The sequence below is a fragment of the Pyrgilauda ruficollis genome, unplaced genomic scaffold, assembly GCF_017590135.1.
Source record: "Pyrgilauda ruficollis isolate IOZ18807 unplaced genomic scaffold, ASM1759013v1 scaffold38, whole genome shotgun sequence".
Taxonomy (NCBI): Eukaryota; Metazoa; Chordata; class Aves; order Passeriformes; family Passeridae; genus Pyrgilauda; species Pyrgilauda ruficollis.
This window is the reverse complement of record NW_024525267.1, coordinates 5,019,938-5,042,991: the sequence shown is the minus strand read 5'-3', so window position 1 is coordinate 5,042,991 and position 23,054 is coordinate 5,019,938. Positions and strand designations below refer to the sequence as shown.

Genomic DNA, 23,054 nt, shown 5'->3' with positions numbered 1-23,054 from the left:
TTGCCTCGCCACTCCCCGCAGGCGTGCCAGTGCCCGGCCCTAGCTCCCCAAGCCCGATCCTGCATTCCCCGCCACGATCCACGATCCCTGCCCCGCCCTCAGCCCTGCCCCGGCAATAGTGGCGGATGCTCGGGGTCACAGGTGGCACCCTGGCCTTGAGGCGGGTCAAAATGTGCCCCTGTGCCCTCCCCGTCCTGCCTGCCCGCCCGGGCTGTGTCCCAGCACTACGCTGAGGGACGGTGCATGTGTTATGGTGATGGGGGAGCAAGGTCAGTCCTGGCTGGGATCCCTCCTGCAGCCTGGGGACATTCTTGAGGACGTTCCTGGGTCTTTGCCAGTGTCATGAAACAGAATTTCAGGAGGAAAAGTAGGTCACAGAAAATTCCCAGCACTGGTGGCTTCTGTGACACCTAAGTGCCTCCTCAGGGCATGGCCCACGATGTCAGCCCTCTGACAGCTACAGGCATGTCCCTTATAAACTCCAAATCCACCACTGCTGACCAGCCCTAGACCAGGGCGCAGGCTGTTTGACCCCACAGCAGAGCAACCCCATGGAGCAGGAAAGGCAGGAGACCTTCCTTCCCATTGCTCCTTGAAGGTTATCAGGTCAGGCCCTGAACAATACCTGGCCTCTTTGCCCAGAGCTGAGAATGTGTTCATGGGAAAGACGAAAGACAGGAAGGAGCCTGTCATCCCCCATCACCTCTGGCCTTCCGTGTGCAGGGCAGGTTGGGTCATGAGCGCACCTGCTCCTTCCCCATCCTGCACACATCTGCAGGTTTTCCTGCAGAACAGGTTTTCTGGTATTAGTGATATCACTGCTTCTTTCTGTTTGCCAGTCCCACCCCACAGTGCTGAGGTGAAAAAAGAAAGGAACAAAAGCAGACACAGTATCATAAAAGACTGTAAAAATAAAAAGAAGAAACTGCAGCAGTCAGTGCCTTGCTTTAGTGAAGCTCCTCAGCTCCTCAGTGCACATCCCTGAACGCCCCCAGAAAGGCTCTCACAACAGACAGGTACCTGCTCTCCCACTTTTCCTCCCACCAGGAACACTCAGTTCCCCTTCAGTGATTCAGATAAAACCACCCCCTTGCCCAGGAAAAGCCTTCTGGTGTTATAAACAGGAAGGCCTCACTGAGGCCACAATCAATCCTCACCACCCACACACCACAGCCACCTTCACTTCCTGGCTTCCCTCTCAGTGACCAGGACCAGGATGCAGCCAGCCATGCCTGTGCTGCTGAGCCTGGCTTCCCTGTGTCTCTCTCCCAGCCCACACACTCCTGTCCTCTCCCAGGAGCAGGTCTGGATCAGATGTTTCACCCAGGCACAAAAACCTGGCCATGCAAAACTGAGAGCGTCTCCAGATCCCCACAAGTGAGGAAGTTCACGGAGGCTGGTTACCCACTGCACAGCTCTGAGGACTCCAGGAACACCTCTTGCTTCCTACAGCATTTTTTCCCCAAGTCAAATGCATTGCTCCTGTCTTCTGGTAGGATTGACCAGGAGCTGATTAGGAGGACCCATCACCTCTCCATCTCCTTGATTTTTCATCAGCATGTGCACAGTTGATTATTTCTCTCTATATGTTACTGCTTTTTGTTGTGGGGTTTTTTTCACCCCTGGACTCACCTTCAGCAAGTTGCACTACTTGATAAAACTTTGGCTCCTTCACTGACTGCAAGGTGAAGGTGTTGTTCTTCAGTGACCTCTGTTGGGTAGGCTCCAACCTGCGTTCCTCACAGAGAGGTTTTCCCCTCCCTGTTTCTGTACTGCTCCACCTAAGCAGGGGTTTTGCTCTTCGGTGTGTTCTGACAGCAGCCTGGGTGGCTGCAGCTACCACATCGTTCATATTGTCTAAACTGTTTCTTGGGATTTTGATGAACTCCACCAATAGTCAAAGTTTTTTGGTTTTTTAAAAATTTTCCTTAAAATTTTCCTTTCTGCATTCTGGACTTTTTATAGGCATCTTTCAGCAGAATAAATCAAAACTAAAATCTAGCCAATTCTGTTCATGGAGAATGCAAAATCCTGTATTAAGTGTCAGCTGATAAATAATAATCTAAAAGATATTATTTAAAATCCCATTGCTTCCACACAGAACAGTGTTTTTCTGTCATTGGAGTTGTGCTCCTGTTTGCAATTTTGCCTGAGTGTGTTTGCCCACCATCCACAGCCACCCCAAGTTCCACAGCACATTCAGCTGGAACCACCAGCTCCTCTGGCTTGTGATACAGAATGTGAGCACAGGCTGAAGGAACAAAGGAGGCAGGAGATGGTAGCTTTTAAATCCAGTTTTCCCAATCCCAGAAACCACCCTCAGTCTTTTAATTTGGTATTTTACTTCTTTATTTAGTATTTTACTTCTTTATTTAGTCTTTTCCCATGTGAACTACTCTGTTCACAATTTGTATACCTGTGACTTCGTCCGTAAGAGTGATAATTGATTAATAAATAATTTATTAACAACTCCCTGACAAGACAGGGACAGGATTCTCCCGGGGAAGTATACTTTCCTCATGTTTCTTTTAAAGATGTCAGATGTCTACCTTAATTGCACAGAATCAAAGCCAAACTCCATTGACGTCAATGCAGTTACTTGGGTTTTATTAATATCAGATAAATATAAAAACAGTTTCAAGCACAAATTCACAGAGAATAATAAAACACCCACACAAACCTCCAGTTGAGTTGTTCCTGGTGCTGCTACTTCCCTCATTTGGAATGTATGGCTGTAGTGCCTGTGACTGTGCTGAGACCAGAGTACACCTTTGAATCGTCTCTTCTCCCCTTGAGAATATAATGTGCAGAAAATGCCTCTAACACCACGGTAATGGGGTGAGATTAGCACCAGAATAAACAGCTCCAGACTCAGATAATATCAGGGACCTGGGAGCAGGAGTAGGCTCTGCAACTCCTTTCCCCTCCTTGCAGGTGCAGGACTGCCTGTGTTCAAGCTCCAGTGTGGTGCAGCTGTGTAACCTTGGAGCTGAGTGATGTGGAAGGACCGGCGTGACAAAGTCCTGAGAGAACACCTGGGGCCAAGGCAGCTGGGCACTGGGGCAGGGGCCCTTGTGAAGCCTGTGCACCCCCGTGGGCAGGGCTGTGCCCAGCCCTGTGCCTCGCTGGTCCCAGCCTTGCCGTACTGACCCGGCTGCCTGGCTTCCCTCCAAACCTGTCCTGTCCCAGCTGATCTCTCAGCCAGCACTGGAAGCTAGTGCCATCTCATTCACAGGACACCCAGGACTGAATTTAGTCACAACAAATTACCTTAAAGAGCCCTAACTATTGAGTAAGCAATGACTTGGAAGCACATGCAAGTAGAAAAACTGATGTGCAGAAAAGATGGTTTAGCATTCATTTGGTTTCCCTAACACTAATTACAACAGGAAGAAGAGTTCCTTCTGTTTGAGTGAATCTGTTTCTTAGGTTCCTAACCCAAACTATCAAGATGCTTTTTGATTTTGCTCTGAAAAAAATTGAAGAGTTTTAGAATTTTACTGAATAAAAGTAGCATCACCATGCCCTTGATGGATGTCAGCTGCAGTAGCTCTAAGGGAGCTGTGAGATACCCTGGTGCTGGTCTGCACTAGGGAAGGAAGGAAGATCCTGGGAAAGCTTCTTGTCAGTGGCTCCAGAACATCTCCTCAGCAATTCCAGGTCAAGAGACAGATTATGACACCTCTGTGGCAGCAAGATGATCATTTACCAAATGAAAATGCCAGCAGCCTGTCAAGCTTGTAAGTAAGTCCAACAGCTCCAACTTTATAAACCTTAAGCTGGAATTTAACCATACAGTGTTTCACAGATAAGGCTTAAAAGAGCATAGTTTCATTGTTTTCAAGTTGTTGTTTTTGGCTTTTTGGTTTTTTGGGTTTTTTTTTTTTTTTTTGGTCTCTACTTCTGGGTTTTCTGTTCCAGAACTTCACAGTTCAGTGGTGTTACTGAATGCCAAGGAGTCAATCCTCAGTAACAGGCCTCTGAGGCTCTTTGGGACTAATTAGTTTGAGAAGAAAATAGCTGCCAGAGTTTGGAAAGACAAATTGGGGGTCAGCTACTTTGTTCCATCTCTCTTTGCCATGTCCAGTCCCTCCTTTCACTGGAGTCCAGAGGTCCTGTGATCCTTATTACAACTTCGTAGCAGCTCTTAGTTGAAAGGACATTTGAATGAAAGTTCATTACAGATCGCTACATTAACTACTTTTCAGACATGCCTCTCCTTTTCAAACAGCAAGGTTCAAAACTTTCACAACTGGAAGACACCCATGTGCTAAGCATTATTTTTTGTCAACTTTTTAAACTCTGTGGTACATCTGGACAGCAACAAATCAACCGAGCTGTTTGACTTGGGTGGAGATCAGGATCTTTCCATGAGCCTCTTACCCGAAGGAACAGGGCAGATCTTAGCGGGGAGGAATGACAGCCTTGTGGTAACGCCTCAGGCAAGTGGCTTGGCAGAGGTGACCTCTGGGGGAGCACCACATCACAGGTACACTGGCAAGCCACTACCACAGCAAGGTAAAACATTGGACAAAAGCATTGGACACATTTCTCTGCCTACTGCAATCCCTTCAAATCACTTTTCCCATCTTTACTCCTCACCTCACTACAAGCCCGAGCTGTGCACGCTCAGGAGCAAAGAGCACACTTTTATCTAACAAATGTCCAACCAGATCCAACTGGAGGCACTGGCCTCTAACAACAACTCATAGGTTTTAACGGATAAAACCTGGCAATTTTATTTCTTACATGCACAACAACAGTCAGAATTTCAAACCCTGCTTGAAGCTGCTGAGCCCCAAGCAGAGCTGGCAGCTGAGCAGCTCCTTGTCATGCTGGATGAAGGGAAACCGCTGCCAGAGGCTGCCAAACGGCAGCAAAGCTCCCAGTCTCAGGCTCCTGCAAGGAGACGAGGGTTTGAAAGCTGAGGCTGATGGACCCTGCCCAAGGGCAGTGTTCACACTGAGCTCTTCTAGCAAACACGGTCCAGCACCAAGTGAGGGGAATCGCCCAATGCTGTTTCCTTCCCGGGTGCCAGAAGTCTAACTTGGAAGCCTGGAGCAGGTTTTATCTGAACTTCAAGTTGCCTTTTGAAGATGTACTTGTTATTTTAATCAGATAGCAGAGGCAATACATTCAAAGACTCATGAAACTTTTAAGTCAGACTTCCTTCCCTAAAGAAGTAGTCAACCAACATTCAATTTTTATGAGCTGGTGGAATCATTGATTAATAATCTGAGACAGAAACGGCAATGTGAATGTGAAAACAGGGTCAGAAGTGTAACTCAGCACCAGGAATTTCACAGTGGCAGCCTCAGCACTTCTAGAAGCCTCCATCCACCATGACTGAAATTAGGGTACCACTTTGTGATACACTCACTCTGATCCACCTGTGACCTACTACAGACAAGAACACTTCAATTTTCTACATTCTCTACATATTTTTTACAGCAAATCTACCATCCTATAGCTTAGGTATGACATTCCATCACTTCACTGACCCTATGAAACACTTTACTGGGTAATTTCCTAGTTTTCCTGCAGGAAGGAACAGGTATGTCTTGCTAATCTTGACCTCCTGAAGAAAAACCTAACACCCAGAGATTATCCCTATTGCTGGCAGACTGCAACTGCCACCAAGTCTGCCCTGAAATGGGACTGACCACCCCTGAAATGGTACTTCACTGGTGTCACCACAAAAACCTGCTTCAGGCAGAAACCTTCTGGTCATGAGAGTAACACTTATCAGTGTGTGCTCACAACAGTTACACAAGGGAAGCATGTGCCTGCATCAGGAGGAACAGATGTCTTCCTGAGAGGGTACACAGGGATTAGTAATCCATCTTCCAGGTTCCCAAATATGCATGAAAACGGGCATTTTGGAAATACAAACCTGGTTTAAACCCAATGGAGAACAGATTTTCTTTTAGACAAAATAAGCCAGGAATAAACCTGTCTTTAAATTTAAAATTGTAGGTTTGTATTACAGCAATAAAAAAGCACATAAAAGGGCACTTTGAAATGCTCCGTGGCTTTATTCAATTGTTCTTGTGCTGTTTGCCACAGCTGCTAGTGCCCAGTGACTCACTGCCTCGGCCACATGCAACACAGGACACTGCAGAACAGAACTGCAGCTCAAGGCACCCCTGCTGCAATTACCCAAACAGAGTCTCTGCTTTTATACAATTCCAAGTTCTGCCAGAACAACCTGACTGGAAAAAGCAGCTCACTGTGCAAGGCAGCCGTGATCTCTCAAAACTTCTCAGACTGAATCCAACAAAAAAACCCAAAACCAAAACCCACTCTCGATTTTCCTGCCAGGCAGCTGTGAAGGGCAAAAAAACCCCCACCCTTAACTCAAGCCTGGCCAAAACCTGTCACACACCATGTCATACCAGGTTCCTGATTTTGATGGACCAGGTTTTAATTTATCCTGCTTCTAAAGGAATCTGATTCCTCAACATTGGTATTTAAGACAGCCACTTCCAGACATAAGCAGGTGAACTTTGGGTACCTCTGTGCTCAGGGTGGCAGATCTCCTCCTCTGCCCCCTCCCTCTCCAAATGAGGCTGGAGCTGGACACTGCTTGGCCTGTGCACAGCTGGACCTATGGCAACAGCCAGCTTCTCAGCACACACCAACTGCAGCAGTACCAGCTCCTGCTGCTTTAATCTTGGATTTGGAGCTGTTGAAAACCACAGGAAAGGAAAAAAACCCAGCCAAAACCCAACTCATGTATGATTAAAACAGAAGTTTCTTTTTTTAAAAAAACAAGCTTTCAAAGATCAGGATACAGACAGCTGTCCTGCTTTAAGAGGCTGTCAGCTGCACATTGTTGATTACCCAACATCTGCTTCTTGCCCAGGTTTCAAATCTCCACTGTTGGAACAGCATCTAGGGTTAAGGTGGGTTTTTTTTCTCTCATTCAAGAGATTGTCATTGTGTGATCAGCTTCGCAAATTTCATTGAGCTGCGTCAATACTTACTTGGAAAAGCAATAAGGGGGTTGAATCACAAATGAAGATTGACCAAAACCAAATCCTTTATTTCCACAACTGTATAAATGTGCTCCGAGTATGTGTCCAACACAAGTTAGAAAAACAAAATAGAACATGCCAGTTGCAAACTAGATCAGTTCACCGACGTGCTGACTCCTTGGTATTAGGCTTAGTTACACAAGACCAGTCACAGTAAAAAGATACATTTTAGAGTACAAAGTAGCAGGATGTTAAGCCATTTCAGCTTGTGCACATACAAGTCACACTTCTGGCAGAAAATGCAGAGAAGTTTGCATTACTATGCTGGAAGCTATGTTGCATCACTTTAAATGGCATCAATATCGATATCATCATCTTTGTTGTTTGCAGGCTTCACAGTTTCAACTTTAGGTACACTGGCAGTTGTGGAGTACACCACCTGTGGAGACAAGACACTTCCTTCAGCTACAGCACATACTACCATTAAGCACTGGAATAATTCCAACACCAAACCACCCTCCTGACCATGGTCATGAACCCCTGCTTTGTAAGGCAGAGCTGTGCACATGCATCTGGAAGAAAAAGAATCTCCTACTGAGGAGCAGAATAATACAATGCTGGGAGGAGAACACCCAACCAATCCCTGTGTAAAAACACTCCCAAGCCACTGCCAGCTGGAGTGTAACCAAGAGATTTTTACCTAGGCCTAAACTGTGAGGAAGATGGTCTGTTATTCTTCCACCAGCTTATCTAACAAACACACACCCCCACTAACTCATCTACAACATGAGACATGACACTTGATACCTCCTGTCAACCTTGCACTGCATGAGCTGCGACAGTGCTGTCACTGTAGAATGGTACAGTCTTGGGCTACCCAGGTGCAATTGCATTACAGTCATCTCATGCAGACATGTGACAACTAACACTTAAAGCATTGCAAATGGAGGGTTCCTCTTGTTCCTGCACAGTAATACCCCAAGTAATCTGTTTCAGAGTGCACCAGAACAAGGTTACAAGACTTAAGCATGCAGGAACAGTGCAGCCTTGGAGCTGCTGACAGTAAACGAGCCTTTCCTACCTCTATGTTTTCATCTTCATCCTCTTCTTCATTACCGGAAGATTCTTCTTCAGCTTCCTTCAGCCATTTAATAAATGGTTCTGCTTTGACACGGATTTCTTTGGCAAGCTCCTTTGAAACATATTTCTTTGAGGCCTGAAAGACAGATACTTTGTGTGAACACTGAAGACTTTTACACCAGATTGTACCCAAATACTGCCTAACTGGAACTCTAATCTCACCCACTGCCTTCCACAGCCCATTTTTGTGAAGGAGGCTTCTTGCTGTACAAGCTACACCAGTATGGAGAAGCCAGATACAGTAGGCTACCTTCAGGCATTTAATTGCTGTAATACATTACATACTGCCCTTTACCTTTTCTGCCCAGCCAAGGATGACTTCTTCTTCCAGAAGATCTGCATCATACATTTCCTTCAAAATATGTGGTATTTTTGAAATAAGCTGAGACTGATGCATAGCTACCACACACTCGAAGCCATGGAGAAGGTACCTCTGAGCTTTCTTGTTGTTGTGGCAGAACTGTGATAAAAGCAAAAGTGATGGAATGAGCTTTTTTACCCTCTCTCCAGACTGAATAGAGAGAGCAGAAGCAGCTCTACAAGATTGCAAAGTTCACAATAGTTCATACTATCTCTTCCCAGCAGCTCCACCTAGCTAAGGAGTTTAAAAATAAAACACTACAAGAAGTCCTTCCCCACAGTACCAAGCAACTGCTACACAATACTCCTAAGAGCTGTCACAATGAGTGCAAAGAGATGGCTTACACGAAGGAAGTGACGTCTGTATTTCCTGATTTGTTCACGAATCTTTTCGTCAAAAAGGACTTCAGTGAGAACAAGTGGGCCCATAGCCTTTACATCCAGTCTCTCTGCTTCTGCTACAATGTCTTTGTCAGAAGTATCGATGACACCTTCCTCCTTCTTTTTCTAGAGGGAAACAGGCAGAGAAACATTTTAATGCCACTTGAGGTCTGCATTAATGCTCCTAGCAATCTCCCCTTCCCACTGCTGATAGAGCCAGTACTTTGCAGAAGCTTGAGCAAGTTGCTTTTAGTTTCCTTACAAACATTTTGTACAATTACAGCTGAGTGATTACATCAAGCCAACAACCAGAGGATAGTTACCTTTACAAAATCAAATAGTAAGTTGACTCTCTCTTCTACAGTTCTTTCCAGGTCTTCACTAAGTGTGAGGTTCTTCGCATGGTCACTGATTTCATCCATTCTACGCCTCTGGGCTTCTTCTGTTGTGTCCTCACCCCAGTCATCATCATCCTCCTCCTCCTACAATACAAAACCAAGAGATCCACACAATATTACTGCAGGCTTAGTATTACATGTGGGTAGAAATTATAGACTTGAGAGCATCTTTATAAAACTACAGAAATGTTTGTAGTGCAATTTGCAAGTCAAAGATAATCAAAAAAGTGCAAAACATATGAAGTAAGAAACGGAAGCTAAACCTAATTCTATAGCCATCTGCAGGGCTACCTGAACTGCAGTTCAACCATTCTACCTAGTACACAGAAGACAATCCAGGTGCCTGAAAAGGAGTGAAAAAGGATAGGCAGCTTTCACTTAGCAAGGTGCACAAATGCTGGTGCTGATGAGCTGATAAAGATGCTATAGAGGAAAATCCGGGACCCCTCTACTCCAGCACTAAGTTCTGGATACAGTAAGACTTCTAGGTGCAATGCTGACCAGCAAGGAATGCCAGTGACTTCAGAGGTTTAAATCTGAGCAATACACCACACACCCTTATCTCCCCACTTTCCCTTCTACTTACCACAACCTGTGGAGGAGTAATCTCCTCTGGTGGTGGGGGTGGAAGTGTCTCATTGCTGGACACAGAACCATTCTCTTTGTCCTTGCCTTTTCTGTTCTTCTTCTCCTTTTCTTTCTTTCCTGTACCAGTGTCACCACTTTCTGCAAGTGAATTTTAATGTTTTGTTCTATGAACTAGAGCAAACTACAAAGTCCCTGCACCTCTGCCAAATCCCCAAGTGGGTTTGGATGCTTTCATTAGCTGCAAGTTACGGGTAGTACCCATCCCCAAACACACTCAGGGAAGATGCACATTTGGTGGGGAAGCCCCCAGCTGCAAAGTCCTGCTTGTCACCAAGATTGTCCAAGTCTATATAACAGGTGACCTCACAAAGCAGAGACCCCTGGAATAGGTTAGACTTTTCTACTCTAGCAAGCTTAAATTGCAGCAGGCAACTAAATGCTTACTACAGAGTGTTGCTTGCACAGATTACAGTTTGTGTTTACTACAGTTTTTACTTCCTGCTCTGACATTTCATGCTGACCTAAAGGAACAACTGCCAAGAGCTACTGCTATCTACCTTCCTTCCTTGTAAGTTTTGTCCTGCACAGGCAAATCCAGCTTTTACGGAATAGCTCTACTTGGGAAGGACACATTCTAAGGAGGAAAGACATTACCAGCACAGCTCCTTCATCGTGATCCCCCCAAACACACTCTAGGAGTATGCTGGTGCCTTTTTACATTTCAATTAGATGTGAGCTATTTACACTCTACCACTAATACAGAAGTTCTCTTTATCCCAAGAAGCAAGGAAAGGCACTTACCAGGTGGGTTTTTGAGAATGAACGTGCAGAGTTTATGGTTTGTGTCAAGCATGCCTCGATAGCCACAGGCTTTGCAAGAGTTACCTATAGTTTGTTTCTTAGGATTGACATGCTGTAAAGAGAACAACCACAAGTTAATTTACTACTTACAGAATAACTGCATCAAAGCCTGATGTCTATGTTTTAAGCCAGAGGTTTAAATACTTTGTATCACCCTCTAAAGACAAAGTTTAGAAGTAGCAATTTATCCCAGAAGTTAGGAACTGTTAGAGATGTAAAACCTTCCCAAAGCATGCAAAAGAATGTGTACTTGATTTTCTGTTCATAGTTACTGAAGTCGTTTACTTTGCACTGCTTTCACCAATGTCTGACACAGTGTTTCCAGCGTGTCATTGTTAATGCAGACAGAGCACTCACCAGATCAGTTTCAGGATTCTCACACTCAGGACAGAGAACAAATTTTTTAATGAATCCATCCAACATGTCTTGCAGCTTATTCGCCTCATGAGATCCATTGACAATGTAACGGTCATTCTTAACATCAAACTGGGTCTGTGCTCCCAGCTCACAACCAAAAAATTTGGTAGGATCTGTAAAGGAAGAATTATAGCCACTATCACATTCACATCTTTGTTGTGACACTTAAACAGCAAGGAAATAGGCTGCTGATTCTGTCTATTTATTATTTAACCCTGAGATAATCACATTTCTTTCTTACAAATTTTAAGAGTACTAATACTTTACTAGCTAATTAACACTACCGCTTCAAACAAAAAAGCATTTAAAAATGCTGTGTCATTCCACACTACTACTTACACGTTGGAGGCCGATTAAGCGCCTTTGCAACGTCAACCATGTTGACTATAACTGTCTTGATTCCATTTCCTTTGCCCTCCACCTGAAGAAAACAAGTAATATTTTAAGGTTAAATGCTTGCAACAGACAGACCCAGTGTGCATTTCCCATTTACCTACACCAAAATTCTGCTTAGGAGTGATCTCCTCCCAAGACCCAATATGCACTTAGTGTGGACCGAAGGAGCAGACCCCCTCCCTGCCCTGAGTGGCCAAGCATTACCATGACCTCTCTTTCCCCTCCTGGGAGAACACTCCCTGCTTCCAGCTGCTGCTAAGGAAGTTACCTTGGCAATCAGACGGGGCATTTTGTAGCGATAGAACTGATCTGAAACACTGCGGTTGACGTTGACAGACATTTTGCCTTATTAGTAGCTTTATCAATAAGATGAAGAGATCTTTGATTGCAGTTTTTTGGTATCTTCTGTCTGGAGAAGACGGGATGACATAAACGACTGCAAGAGTTCTCGGTCTCTGACATGAAAAAATTTTCGCCACTGAGGCTGTAAGGTTCTTGCTTGTATGCTATGTTTCCCCAATACAGGTACCAGTGGCTGCGCAACAGCTCTGCAAGTGTTAACACAAAAAAAAATTAAGTTTCTCTTAATGTACATCAATCCACTCTTGCTACAAAGCTATGTAAGGGATGATATCTAGGGTGAGAAAAAGTTTGTTATGCTATGGCTTTCTTCAACCTATGGAACTGAAATCCATCCTTGGCTTGTACTGCTAAGGAACTTTTCTTTAACTGCACCACAAAGCTTTCCACCCTCTCTTACCACCCTAAAACCACTGAACAGCTTACAACTACTTTTTTATACAATTAACTCCAGCAGGAGTTCTGGGATCACTAAGGAAGGGCACACTCCTCGATTTATTATGCAGACCAGTGACTTGCACCATAAGGGTCACGTGGCATGGTTTCAGCCTGAAGGGCACAGGAAATCAGGAGAAAGATTTGGAAATCCATTTCAAATTCCACATCATAGCATGAACCTATCACAAACTGAAGTCTGCCAAAACGTTGCGAAATATAAGATGAAGCAGCAGCAATCTGTAGCCCACCATAGTTTCTACATGGCTTACCAGTTTTTGGATCGGAGTGGAAAAGAGTTGAAAATTACGTAATTCTCCCTCTCACTTATGGATTCTCATAGCAGCTTCTGTTGAGTTCTGACTTAACAATAAGCCTGATAAAGTCTGACAGAAGTTGCTTCACTGTAGAAAGCCTAGCAATGCAGAGGTACAGAGCAGTGCAGCAGCTTTTCCAGTTGATTTTTTCTTGGGGGAAAGGGAGGAGGGGGAGGAAGGGGAAGGAGGATGAATCCTATTATTAAAGTTGCCTTGAGCAGTATTTATATATTTAAATTAACACGTGCGTCTATAATCAGATCTAGGAGTACTTAAGCCACAATTGGATGACTACACAGGCAACCCTGACTACAGAGCATGGCTATTCTGACGCGTCATCGTGTTGTTATCGTTAATGACAGAAGCGTTGACACATTAAAAAAGCCTTCTTAGCATTTATGCGGAAGAGCGTGCCTATGGTGCAACTCGATCCGAGTCCCTCCGGTCACGTTTACAACTTCTTTACACGATAGGAACACAGATCTCTAAGCGCCTTGTGTTCTACATTAACCCTGATACAATTTTACCCTTCCTCGGCAAAAAGTACACGCAGACTCCGTTTAAAACACACCATTTCCCTCCCCAGGATATCTAAAAAGAGCCACAGCGTAACCTGACCACGTGTTTGAAGAAGTGCTGAGGAAGCAGCTCTCTCGGTGACCGCGTTCCCAGAAGGAGCGTACAGTTTCTCCCTCCTTCCAGAGTGCAGCATTTGTCTGCTGCAGGCTGAAGCTCCCTCTCCTGGTCCCTACGACACCTCATCCCAAGCACCACCCCCCCACATGCCGTACACGGAGGAAAGAGCGGGAAGGCACACCGACTCCCTGCCGCACAGCGCCGCGTCCCCGCCCCGCTCGCGGTGAGTCATAAATGCAGCAATTAAGCACTGAGTCAGCGCTGGGAGCCATGGGGGAGTCACCTCCGGCCGCGCATGCGCCGCGGGCCGGGGGAGCTCCACCGCCCCCCCCCCCCAGCCCGGGCCGCCCCCCGAGTGTCCCCCGGGGCCGCCCCTCGGGAGCGGGGCCGAGCGCCCCCCGCCGCGGCCGGTGGGAACTGCGCCACTGCCCCCCTCCGCCACAGCGCGGGAGGCGCGGCCCCGCCGCCGCCATCTTGTCTCGTCGCATGGCGGCGGCGAAATGAATATAAATAAATAATTAAAAAAAAAAAAAAAGAAAAATAAAGCCTCGGCCACCCACAAAGCAAACAATAACCCCACAGCTGAAAGTCTACTGCTTTTAGAGTTGAATTTTGTCGTGCGTTTTTACACTGCTTGTTCCCCCGGCCCCCTCCCCCGCCCCGCATTGCTTGTCTTCCCCCCTCCCGTTAAAGTCCCGGACGCTTCGTTACACAAAACCTCTGCAAATATCCACCGTTCACCGACAGCCTGAGGCCCCGGCCCAGCACAAACCGCCCGCCCCCCCCACCTCCACCGTCCTCACCCGCCCTAGCTCACTATTAGCACTCACCGTTTTCGTCCAATAAAGACATAAACCCAACGCTGCTCGCCCCGGGCTGCGACGAAGCCGATTGTGAGAGGAGAACAGGGCCGAGGGGGCGCTTATATCCAGACGGAGAGGGAGGCGGAGGCGGACGCCGCAGCCTCCGGGTCCCGGCGTCCTGGGGCGGGCGGTATCACCAGGGAGAGCGGTGCCGGGCTATCTGCGGGCAAGACACAATCAGGAGCATCGTTAGCGGCGGCACCTGTGAGGGAGAGGGAAGAGGAGGGGGGAGAAGAGGGAAGGGGGGAGGGAGAGGCGGCGAGAGGCGCGCAGGAGGGGCCGGCGGACGGGACCCGGCAATGGCTGCCCCGTACTCACCTCTAGAATGTTCTCGCTCCGACTGAACAACGCCAGAGCTGGGATCAATCAGCCAGTGGTGCGCCCCGCCCCCCGCCATCGCCATTGGCTCACCGCTCTCCTCGCTGCGAGGCTATTGGCTAAAACCTCTACCGTCGCCTCGCCTATTGGTGAAAGCCGCTATCAATCAAGACTTTGCCTCCCTCCCCCGTGCCCTCCCCCTCGCCAGTGCCCCAAAGGACATCGCGTCTACAGCGACCGAGTCTCGCGAGAGAGCGCGGGGCGGGGGGGCCGAGGCCGGACCGGTGCGGCGGGGCCGGGGCTGAGGGGGCTCCCGGGGCCTGAGGGAGTTCCCAGCTTCCCCCGGCCCCTCCGTCCTGCCCGGTGTGCCCAGACTCTGCCCCGGGGGTGAGGGAGGCGAGCTACTCCCTGGAGGGCAGTGACCCAGTGCTTGACATCCCAGCAACTATGTTACAAGTAATAATACAAAGAATTTAAAGCAATTAAGTTGCTGAATAAGTTGTGTTTTTCCTGCCCAGCCGGCTTTCGGAGTGTGGGGAAGAGCCTGTTATTTAACTCCAGTGTCATAAAGGCTCAGCGTTGGGTGGCTCTGGCTGCCCGGGCTGCCTTACAAAGGATGAACAAGTGTCATATGCAGCTACTCTGTTCTTAGTGGAAAATGTTGCCAGCCCTATGCAGCTGAATTGGGACCCTGAATGAAATGCATGTCTCGATTTATTTTCACGTAAAAAGCAGGAAACTTGCATCCTTTCTTCCCTGTTTCTTGTTCTTTCCCATCTTCTTCCATCTGCACTCCTCCAGTTTCACGGGAGTTATATGCTTTGGGTATTTTAGTGTCAATAATGCTCAAGTGGCAAGGAATTTTTTCCTGACTCTGTGAATTGAGTGGGCACCCAGCTCTGTTACCCCTATAAACACTCCCCAGCAGAGCAGTGCTCCTCAGCTCCTGTCACTGTCTTACTGAGTAATGTTGTAAAGCTTCTTGATGGCTCTGTGGGAGTATAGAGGAAAAGAGAGCAAGCGACAATGAAACTAATAGTGACACTAAATGATGTTACATACTCTAAATCTCTTCCTGCCTAAAGTAAGTTTTGATGTGTAGTTTTCCTACCTGGCTTTGATACCACATTGGTGTGGTCAAAGAGACATCCCTCCTGTTGGACCTTGACGTACATGTTGAACATTTTTGGTCTGATATGCAGAAGAACTGCGCACAGGAAGGTGGCTGATAAAGGATGTTTTCTTAGAAGTCAGGGAAGCAGGACTACTGCCACTTCCAGAAGCACACAGTGACAATAAAAAAGCTTGTTTCCTCAGCTGGAGCAACCAGAGAAAAATGTGCATGTCTTTCCATCAAAACTCTCACTGTGGCAGCTGCCCTTGCTACTTGTCTCCTTTCAGTATGTGGAATAGCTGGTCGTTCCAGCCAGGACACTCTCCTGTAAAACATCATGGAATGGTTTGGGTTGGAAGAGAGCTTAAAGGTCATCTAGTTCTAACCCCTCACCCTGGGCACGGACACCTTCCACCAGATCAGCCACATCCAACCTGGCCTTGGACACTCCCAGGGATGGAGGGTCCGTCATGTAAGTTTGTCTTGGACTTCACTATCAGCATTTGAAAAAGGTAAAAATTCTTCAGGATATGTTAAATGTCTCTTTGATAAATGCATGACAACACTGTCTGAAATGAAAGAAAGTGTTAGGGCAAAATAAGGAAGCATCTCCAAAGTATGTGAGGCTTGGCAGTTACCATGAGGGGAAAAAAGTCATAAAAAAGTGTGAGGCAAGAAAAGCACAGCAGAAAATCCTTTGCCGTGAAACTATGTGGCACATATAACTTGCTAAATGCCTCCTGTCTGTGGCTTTGGCTCGGTATTACAACACCTAGGGGGTTAATAAATTACAAGTGTTAAAGCATACTGTTGCCAACACTACTTAGTGAGCTGCTGGGAAAGAGACCCTGGATTTGGTACTGTTTGACATTATGAACAAATCTGAACTCTTACAATTAATAGCATAAAGAAAGATAGTTTTTAAATATAGTCTATAAATGGACAAAAGTTAAAGAGGTACCTTTTAAGATGGTGTTTGTTCTGCAAAAAGCAGGTCTCATCCAGGTGAAGTCACATGACATTCTCCTGGATTATGCAAATCAGACTAAAATTGTGGATTATTGACTTCATGGTGACTAGTTGTTGACTTTTTTCCTCAGTAGAAAATTCCTTAACATTAAACGTTGGATTTTGAATATTTTTACTGAATCTTAATATTTACAGTTTGTTCATTTTAATATTTCATGGTATGGACAAGACAGAAAAATATTTTCTCTTCTCCCACTTTAAAATGTCACAGTTTCATGAATCCTGAAGTTCATAGTTCACATTGCTTGTGTGACCTTCAAAATACACACTACTTGTGTACTTTGCATTTTATTGACAGAAACTATGCAGGTTTTAGACATAATTTTGTAGATACGACATTTTAAACTACATTAGTAAGCCAGGTTTTGCAAATGGTTTAATGTCTAAGAATAGAAAATTTTCCACAGTTGAATTTAGAGTGTATTTCCTTATCACAGAAATGTATTATTATTGCTGAGCTCAGCCTTGAACAAACCAAGTTTGTTCCATGTTGCCTTAGCTGGTTTTTATTAGAAATAACCAAGAGTCAATGACTGTGACAATGCAGCAAAATCAAAACTCTGTTGAAATTCTTAACATATTTAAAATCTTCAGAATTAGGTTTGTAATCTGAACAGTTACAATGTGTCCTTTTAATCCCTGATTGCCAACTTGATGTCCTTCTGTGGTTTATTCAGCGAGTTTGTCCTCTCAGTGGTGCGGCTGGCTGCAAACATAACCCTAATTCAACACGCTCCTGGTAACCTTGGCCTTGAAGGATGTTTTGTCTCCGCCGTGTTTTCTCCCAGTGGCTGGGTCAGAGCTCTTTTTTCCTCCAGTGCAGGCAGGAGCATTAGCACCTGAGTAAGGGATTCCTCCTCGTGCCATCTTCACGGCTTTGGCTGTAATTTCAGGAGATGGAAGGAGGGCCAAGCTCATCTATAGTTACGTGGAATAGCAATAGCCTTTCTTCCTCCTATCTTGGCAATGTGTAGAGAAAGTTTAATTATTTACATGTCAGGTTGGAATAGGTAACCTTTAGGGAAGTGTGGGTCCGAAATCCATCGGGATTGACACTAGACATTGATCAGTTACAAGGGCAGAGGTTAATTCTGGTTTTACTGTTCAGGAGCTTCAGAGTAATTTCTGCCTGGCACCTCAGTGGTCATCTTGGGGAGGTTCACTTTGCGAAATGCTTTTCTTTCCATGCTCTGTAGCACCATCATTCCTGTTAGCTATTTTTAGTAGCTCAGGAATTAGTAAACAGAGAAAAACATGAGAGCAAGTGTGTGATGTTAGACTTACATATAGCCATTATTTATGGCAGTTACTTTTGTTTCTTCTATTACTATGCAGAAATGCTAAAATCTCCCAGCTAGTGTTTGGGTCTGAGTGCTCTGAAAGGGCTCAGTGTCATCTGACAGCATGAGCTCTGCCTCAGATCTGGTCTTGTCACCAGTGAGGTTCCCTGTACCCTCCCTCTTTCTCTTCCAGTGTATATCTGCCTATACAAGGCAGTCACCACGGCAAGGAGAGGCAAACAGCTTCTCTGCAGAATATAAACGAGTGTTTGATAGCAGTGAAGACCCTGCCTTGGAAACCTATCTTTTCTCTGTGTGCCTCAGCAGTAAGTGGAATGCTGGTGACAGGAATCAGGGAAGCCAGGCTTTCTCAGTTTGTCTAGGTAGCAGCTTTGTCTATGGGCCTAACGGCAACCACTACCATTATCCAACAGTTGCATGCCTGTGGTTGGCAAATCTGCCTGCTACATTTATATGGTAGCTGAAAGAAGTGGATGTGGAAGATAAGGAGTCTCTGGGAATACAGCTTCCAGTGGAGAACATGCTGTCAAAGCTGCCTGCCTGTTCATAATGCCCATTAGTAACCATTGTATTTACATTTCCCTGCTTCTTGTCATAGCCTGGCTTCAGACACCAAGATCTGCCTGTGTGTTAAGTTAAATCTCTCTTCCAGTACCATTTTAGCAACCTGCACTTCTATTTCGTTAAAGGAATTGCTCAGGCCCTCTGCAGCTGTTGTGCTTTACCAACAGATCCACAGATTAATCTCCCTTCATCCTTTCTCTTTGGCTTCTGATGATCTGGCAACCAGTACTGTGATTATCACTATAGATTTTCCAGCAGATTTAATTCTAAGTAGTAAAAAAGAGTAATGAGTACTTAGAGTTACCTTTTGGCTTTCTACTTTTCCAAAGGGAAATGTATGGTAGCCCCTGGTATTGAGAGCCTATCTCCAAATCTCCTCCCAGTCTGGGGACACCCTGAACATCTCAAGTGTTCTCACAGCTTTTCTCTTGTGAGCCAAAATGTGGCTGCTGCTCTTGTTTCTAGGGGTCTGCACTGCTGGGTGCAGCAAGTTTTGCTCATTTCTTCTGCCCATCTGAGCATGGAGGAATTTCTTTGCTGTAGAACAATACAGGGGCATTGCTGGGAGAGCTGAGCTTTGGAGACAGTACTGAGGCCCACGTAGGAATTAAGTTTGTGCTTCTGCTGGCAGATCTATGAAGAGGATAAGGCATCCCAGATGCTTGGGCTGAATAGAAAGGAAAAGCCAGTTTTGAAGGCAAAGGAAAATTTTGTGTTCTCCAAAACAAAACCTTTGAAGGTGTTGCCTGGCTGGTACTGTGCATTTAGAAACCGAAAGACACATCACAGAAAATATTTCTTTCCTCCTAAATCTGACTTTGAATTCTTAAGAGTTGACTCTCTTGCAACATTGAAGGTATTTTTCAGGGAACTACAGGTTCTAGAGGATAATGTTGAATTTGTACACCATGGTTGAGAATTTGCTGCTTGTTTGGTATGTTTAACCAGCAGCTTGATTACAGCTGGTGCCATCTTCTTAATAAAAACACAGGGATTACCTTTTGTAATGAAGCAAATAATACATGACTGCCATACTGTGCTGAAGGCTTTGAATGCTTTGGTGGTTTGCAGCTCAAATATTTATATTACTAAAATAAATTGTTTGCCAAACTACAAAACAAAGCAGGGGGAGTGGTACTTAAATAGGAAAATACAGGCAAAATCTTTGTCCTATGATTTGCATACACCAAGTGTTATGTATGCTTGGGGTATTACACAGACTAGTAGCAATATTTAAACAGCTAATAACACACATGGTTTCCAAGAGTGCTGTAATAAATTAAGCCTGGTTTTGGCCGGTGGGGATTCTTTGACACCTAATAAAAGCTGACTTGAAGCTCTAATAATGTCTCTACCTGTGAATGTCGGTGTGTTTGGAATTCTGCAGGGGGTTCAGGAACAGGTAAATGGTGCTGAGGACATAAGCAGGTGCATACTCACACACAAACACACTCACCACCATTGCATAAATCTTGGTTGTTTAAGAAATGAGGCTAAAAATACCCCTGAATATGAATCTGGGTCAAACATGGTGTTGACTGTAAAGTCTAGCATGATTTTATTCACCTAATGTAGACTTCTATTTTTGAGAATGACCCAGGGGACACTGAAGAGAAACATTTTTACAAGGATTTTACTGCATTAAGTTGTCTCCAAAATCAGTTTTTCAAAAGTCTCAAGATGCAGAGTTGGGCCAGTGGCTCAAAGGCATAATGTAGGGTGAATTTTCCCCTGAAGTTCAAGGGTGTTATTTGAAGAAAAAAAATCTTAAGCAATCTTAGTGATTGTTTTTGAGCTTTTTACTTGGGATAGTCTTAGGATACAAGCTTTCCTGTAGCAGGCCTTTTCGTAGAGTTGAAGGGATATAAAATAAATGCTAATGATAACATGATTTGTGGCTACCACACTCATTTGGGAAACTGTGGCACCCACAACTGGATTACATTATGTGGGAGCTGTGAATATTTTGGCACTGTAATTCTTTCAGAATTTCATTTTAGGATTCCAAAATGATCGTGTTCATGTGAGATCTCGTGTATAAAGTGTGATTTGGCACTTAGTCTAATTTATACTTATTTCTCCAGTGTCCTTAAGATGCCTTTTTCTTAAGCCTTATTTGCACAAGTAATTTCAAGTCCAGTAGCATTTTTGCTTCAGTGCCTGATGTAGACATGAAACATCTGAATAAGCTGCAACTTGTTGTTGTACAGCTCTCCATGGGTTTTGTCTCTGCTATGTATTCTTTGCAATAAAGGACACAAAGTAGGACTTCCTAAAGTTCCTCACAACCATGCCAACCTCTAAAAAATGAGATACTCAAAAAATACTCTGGCTGTTTTCAGTGTTGTTTGCTGCATCTCGCCCACTGTTAGTTTTTAATCATTCTCATGAATGATTTACTGTTCCCTTCCTATCATGTTACTTTTTCACTGTTGCCTTCAGCAGACGAAAAGCTTTCAAAGGGTTCTTTAGGGCTTAATGTATTGTTTGTCCTAGATATTTGGCATGACTTATTCAGAAATGTGTAATAAATACACAGCTCCTCTCATTTCTGATTGTTTGCACAGCCAAAATATACCCTTGTACTAGCCCTTGTGAAAAAAATTAACTCTATCCCAGCTGAAACCAGCAAGATGTTTGACAGATTAATGGATGGCCAGATGATGGATGAATAGCCTCTTCTAGAAGGAGTTAGGAGGGGTGTGTGGGTGCAGGTGGGATCTCAAAGGTCATGTGTAAATATATGTGAGCTCACTCAAGTCTGTAGGGATGCAGCATTTTATTTCAGTGGATAAATATGCTGGTTTAACTCAGAGACCTTACTTCTGAGGCATTTTTCCTGGTACCTGCTTTGAGCACTTACCCCTGATTGTGGATATAATACTTCTGTCTCCAAAGATATATGCTTATAAAAGGTTAATTTTTGTAATCAGATATCCAGTTCTTTTGATTGGTTGAACCTAATGTGGCTAAAGAAAACCTTTACTTTCCCTGCTTGTTTGTGGTTGAACCTAATGTGGCTAAAGAAAACCTTTACTTTCCCTGCTTGTTTGTTTGGTTTTTTTTCTCTGGTGCACTGAGACAAGAAGTTCTGGTACAAGGGGTTTTGATAGTTTAGTCTATCTGCTGTGACTGTAAGTCTCTGTGTGGGTCTATGTGCTCTGAAGGATGTTTACTAGTAGACAGTTGATAAAACTTCTTTTTATTTTATAGATAATGAATTGTGAATCTCAGTGCCACTGCTGCTCCCACAGAGATTTGCAGTAAACAGCTGAGTCATACAGATAAAGCCTGAAATTTCTTCTCTCACAGATGTGATGGAATCCCACTGAGTTCCTTCGCAGAGAGCCCTGAGCTAGTGAGTTCTGCACCCTGAAAAACATTTGGGTGGGCAGGAGGGTGAACAGTTTGTCCCCTGCACCTCATCCAGCTCTGTGCTAACTCTGCTGCTCAGGAGGCATATGCTGGGATGTGTGCAGGCAGATTGCTCACAGCTCACTCACATCCTGGAGCAGCAGGGAATCAGGAAAAGTAGTGGTGGGCTGCCTGCTGGCCAGGTTGCTTGAGAGTCAGCACAAATCTGCTAAAGAGTGAGCCACTCAGGACTTTTTTTACCCTAGCAGAGGTCTTAAAGGCAGCTCTGTAGCTGACTTTGGGTTGTGGCAGATTCACCTGAGTTTTGCCTGTTTACCTATCATGCTCCAGATCTGCAAACAGTGTTGTGTTTGCCGTACTGATTGTAACCTGTCTCAGTATACGTCCTGAGAGACCTTTGGGAGACATTATGAGTGTTGGGGAGGTCTGTCTGTCTACATCTGTGGACTCTGCACAGGGCTGTTGCACAAAAGGCTGTTCAATATATTCTTCCAAAGACCTGCTAATGAGAACATATGCATCAAAGGAGAGTTAGTAGTCAGGGGTTTCCCATGGTGGTCTCTTTCATAACTGATGACTGCTTCTCAACAAGTATATAAAAATATTAGATAGAGTCTTAAGCCTGTGCTCAGGACCAGCTAAGCTTCAGCCATTTGTTCTGACCACTTATGAAAGCTCATGGATTGCTTGCATGGGAGAGCTGTGCCAGAGCTGAGAAAAGCTGTATATGTCTTAACTTGTGTTCTGTGTCTTTCATCTTGTCCATTTCCCACTGGTACTGACTGCATTTAAATCTTTTTAGAGGGCCTGTCATTGTGCTGTCCATGCTGCTAAGGCATGGACAGACAGTATTCTGTTCTTAAATCCTGTTTTGAAAATCTCTTCATAATAAGTCCCTAGAAGAAATTTCTGGTTTGTTTATTTTGATTTGTCCTTTGGCTGTGGCTGGATGCCCAGTCATGGGCCAGAATCAAGCTGGCTGAGTACCAACACAGGGTAATTTGCAGCTCCTTGTACGCGACTTCAGTTCATTTTGGCCGTGCCTCTGCAGCATTTCCCAGAGCCAGTCATCTGTGCTTCAGCTGATTGGGGTGCAAGCTGAACTCTGACTTGCCTGGCTGAGCCTGCCAAGAAAAGCATTAGCTAAGCAGAAACAGTGTGTGGCTGGGGGCAAAGGTGAACATGCATTAAGTATCCACGTCTTGATACTAAAAGGATGCAGCT

The 23,054-nt window shown here is 45.0% G+C and overlaps 2 protein-coding genes and 1 non-coding gene across 14 annotated transcripts in view; 1 reads left to right on the top strand and 2 right to left on the bottom strand.

The window, feature by feature from the left end:
* Positions 1–7,018: 7,018 nt before the first annotated feature.
* On the bottom strand, positions 7,019–14,554 carry EIF5 (eukaryotic translation initiation factor 5). 2 transcript variants are annotated; one of them, XM_041476126.1, is made up of 13 exons: positions 14,448–14,554; positions 14,097–14,289; positions 12,586–12,780; positions 11,787–12,066; positions 11,462–11,543; positions 11,063–11,235; positions 10,646–10,757; positions 9,843–9,982; positions 9,182–9,340; positions 8,823–8,984; positions 8,413–8,577; positions 8,059–8,193; positions 7,019–7,416 (listed from the first exon to the last, which is right to left on the bottom strand). In XM_041476126.1, the coding sequence occupies exons 4-13, from the start codon at positions 11,856–11,858 to the stop codon at positions 7,324–7,326; spliced, it is 1,293 nt and encodes a 430-aa protein (XP_041332060.1). In that variant the 5' UTR covers positions 11,859–12,066; positions 12,586–12,780; positions 14,097–14,289; positions 14,448–14,554; the 3' UTR covers positions 7,019–7,323. The 2 variants fall into 2 exon arrangements, with proteins under 2 accessions (XP_041332060.1, XP_041332059.1); XM_041476125.1 differs by lacking the exon at positions 12,586–12,780.
* LOC121358317 lies at positions 10,180–10,303 on the bottom strand. The gene has a single exon (XR_005955860.1). It is a non-coding gene; the product is annotated as a small nucleolar RNA SNORA28 (small nucleolar RNA).
* A 1,072-nt stretch (positions 14,555–15,626) lies between the features above and the next one.
* Positions 15,627–23,054, top strand: part of LOC121358211 (exocyst complex component 3-like protein 2) — a 47,809-nt gene continuing 40,381 nt past the window's right edge. For 6 of the 11 annotated variants that reach the window (XM_041476197.1, XM_041476194.1, XM_041476186.1 and 3 more), the window contains exon 1: positions 15,627–16,073. The gene's annotated coding sequence lies outside the window, so the exon portion shown is untranslated. The remainder of the gene's footprint in view (positions 16,074–23,054) is intronic. The other 5 variants (XM_041476195.1, XM_041476191.1, XM_041476189.1 and 2 more) reach the window with 2 other exon arrangements.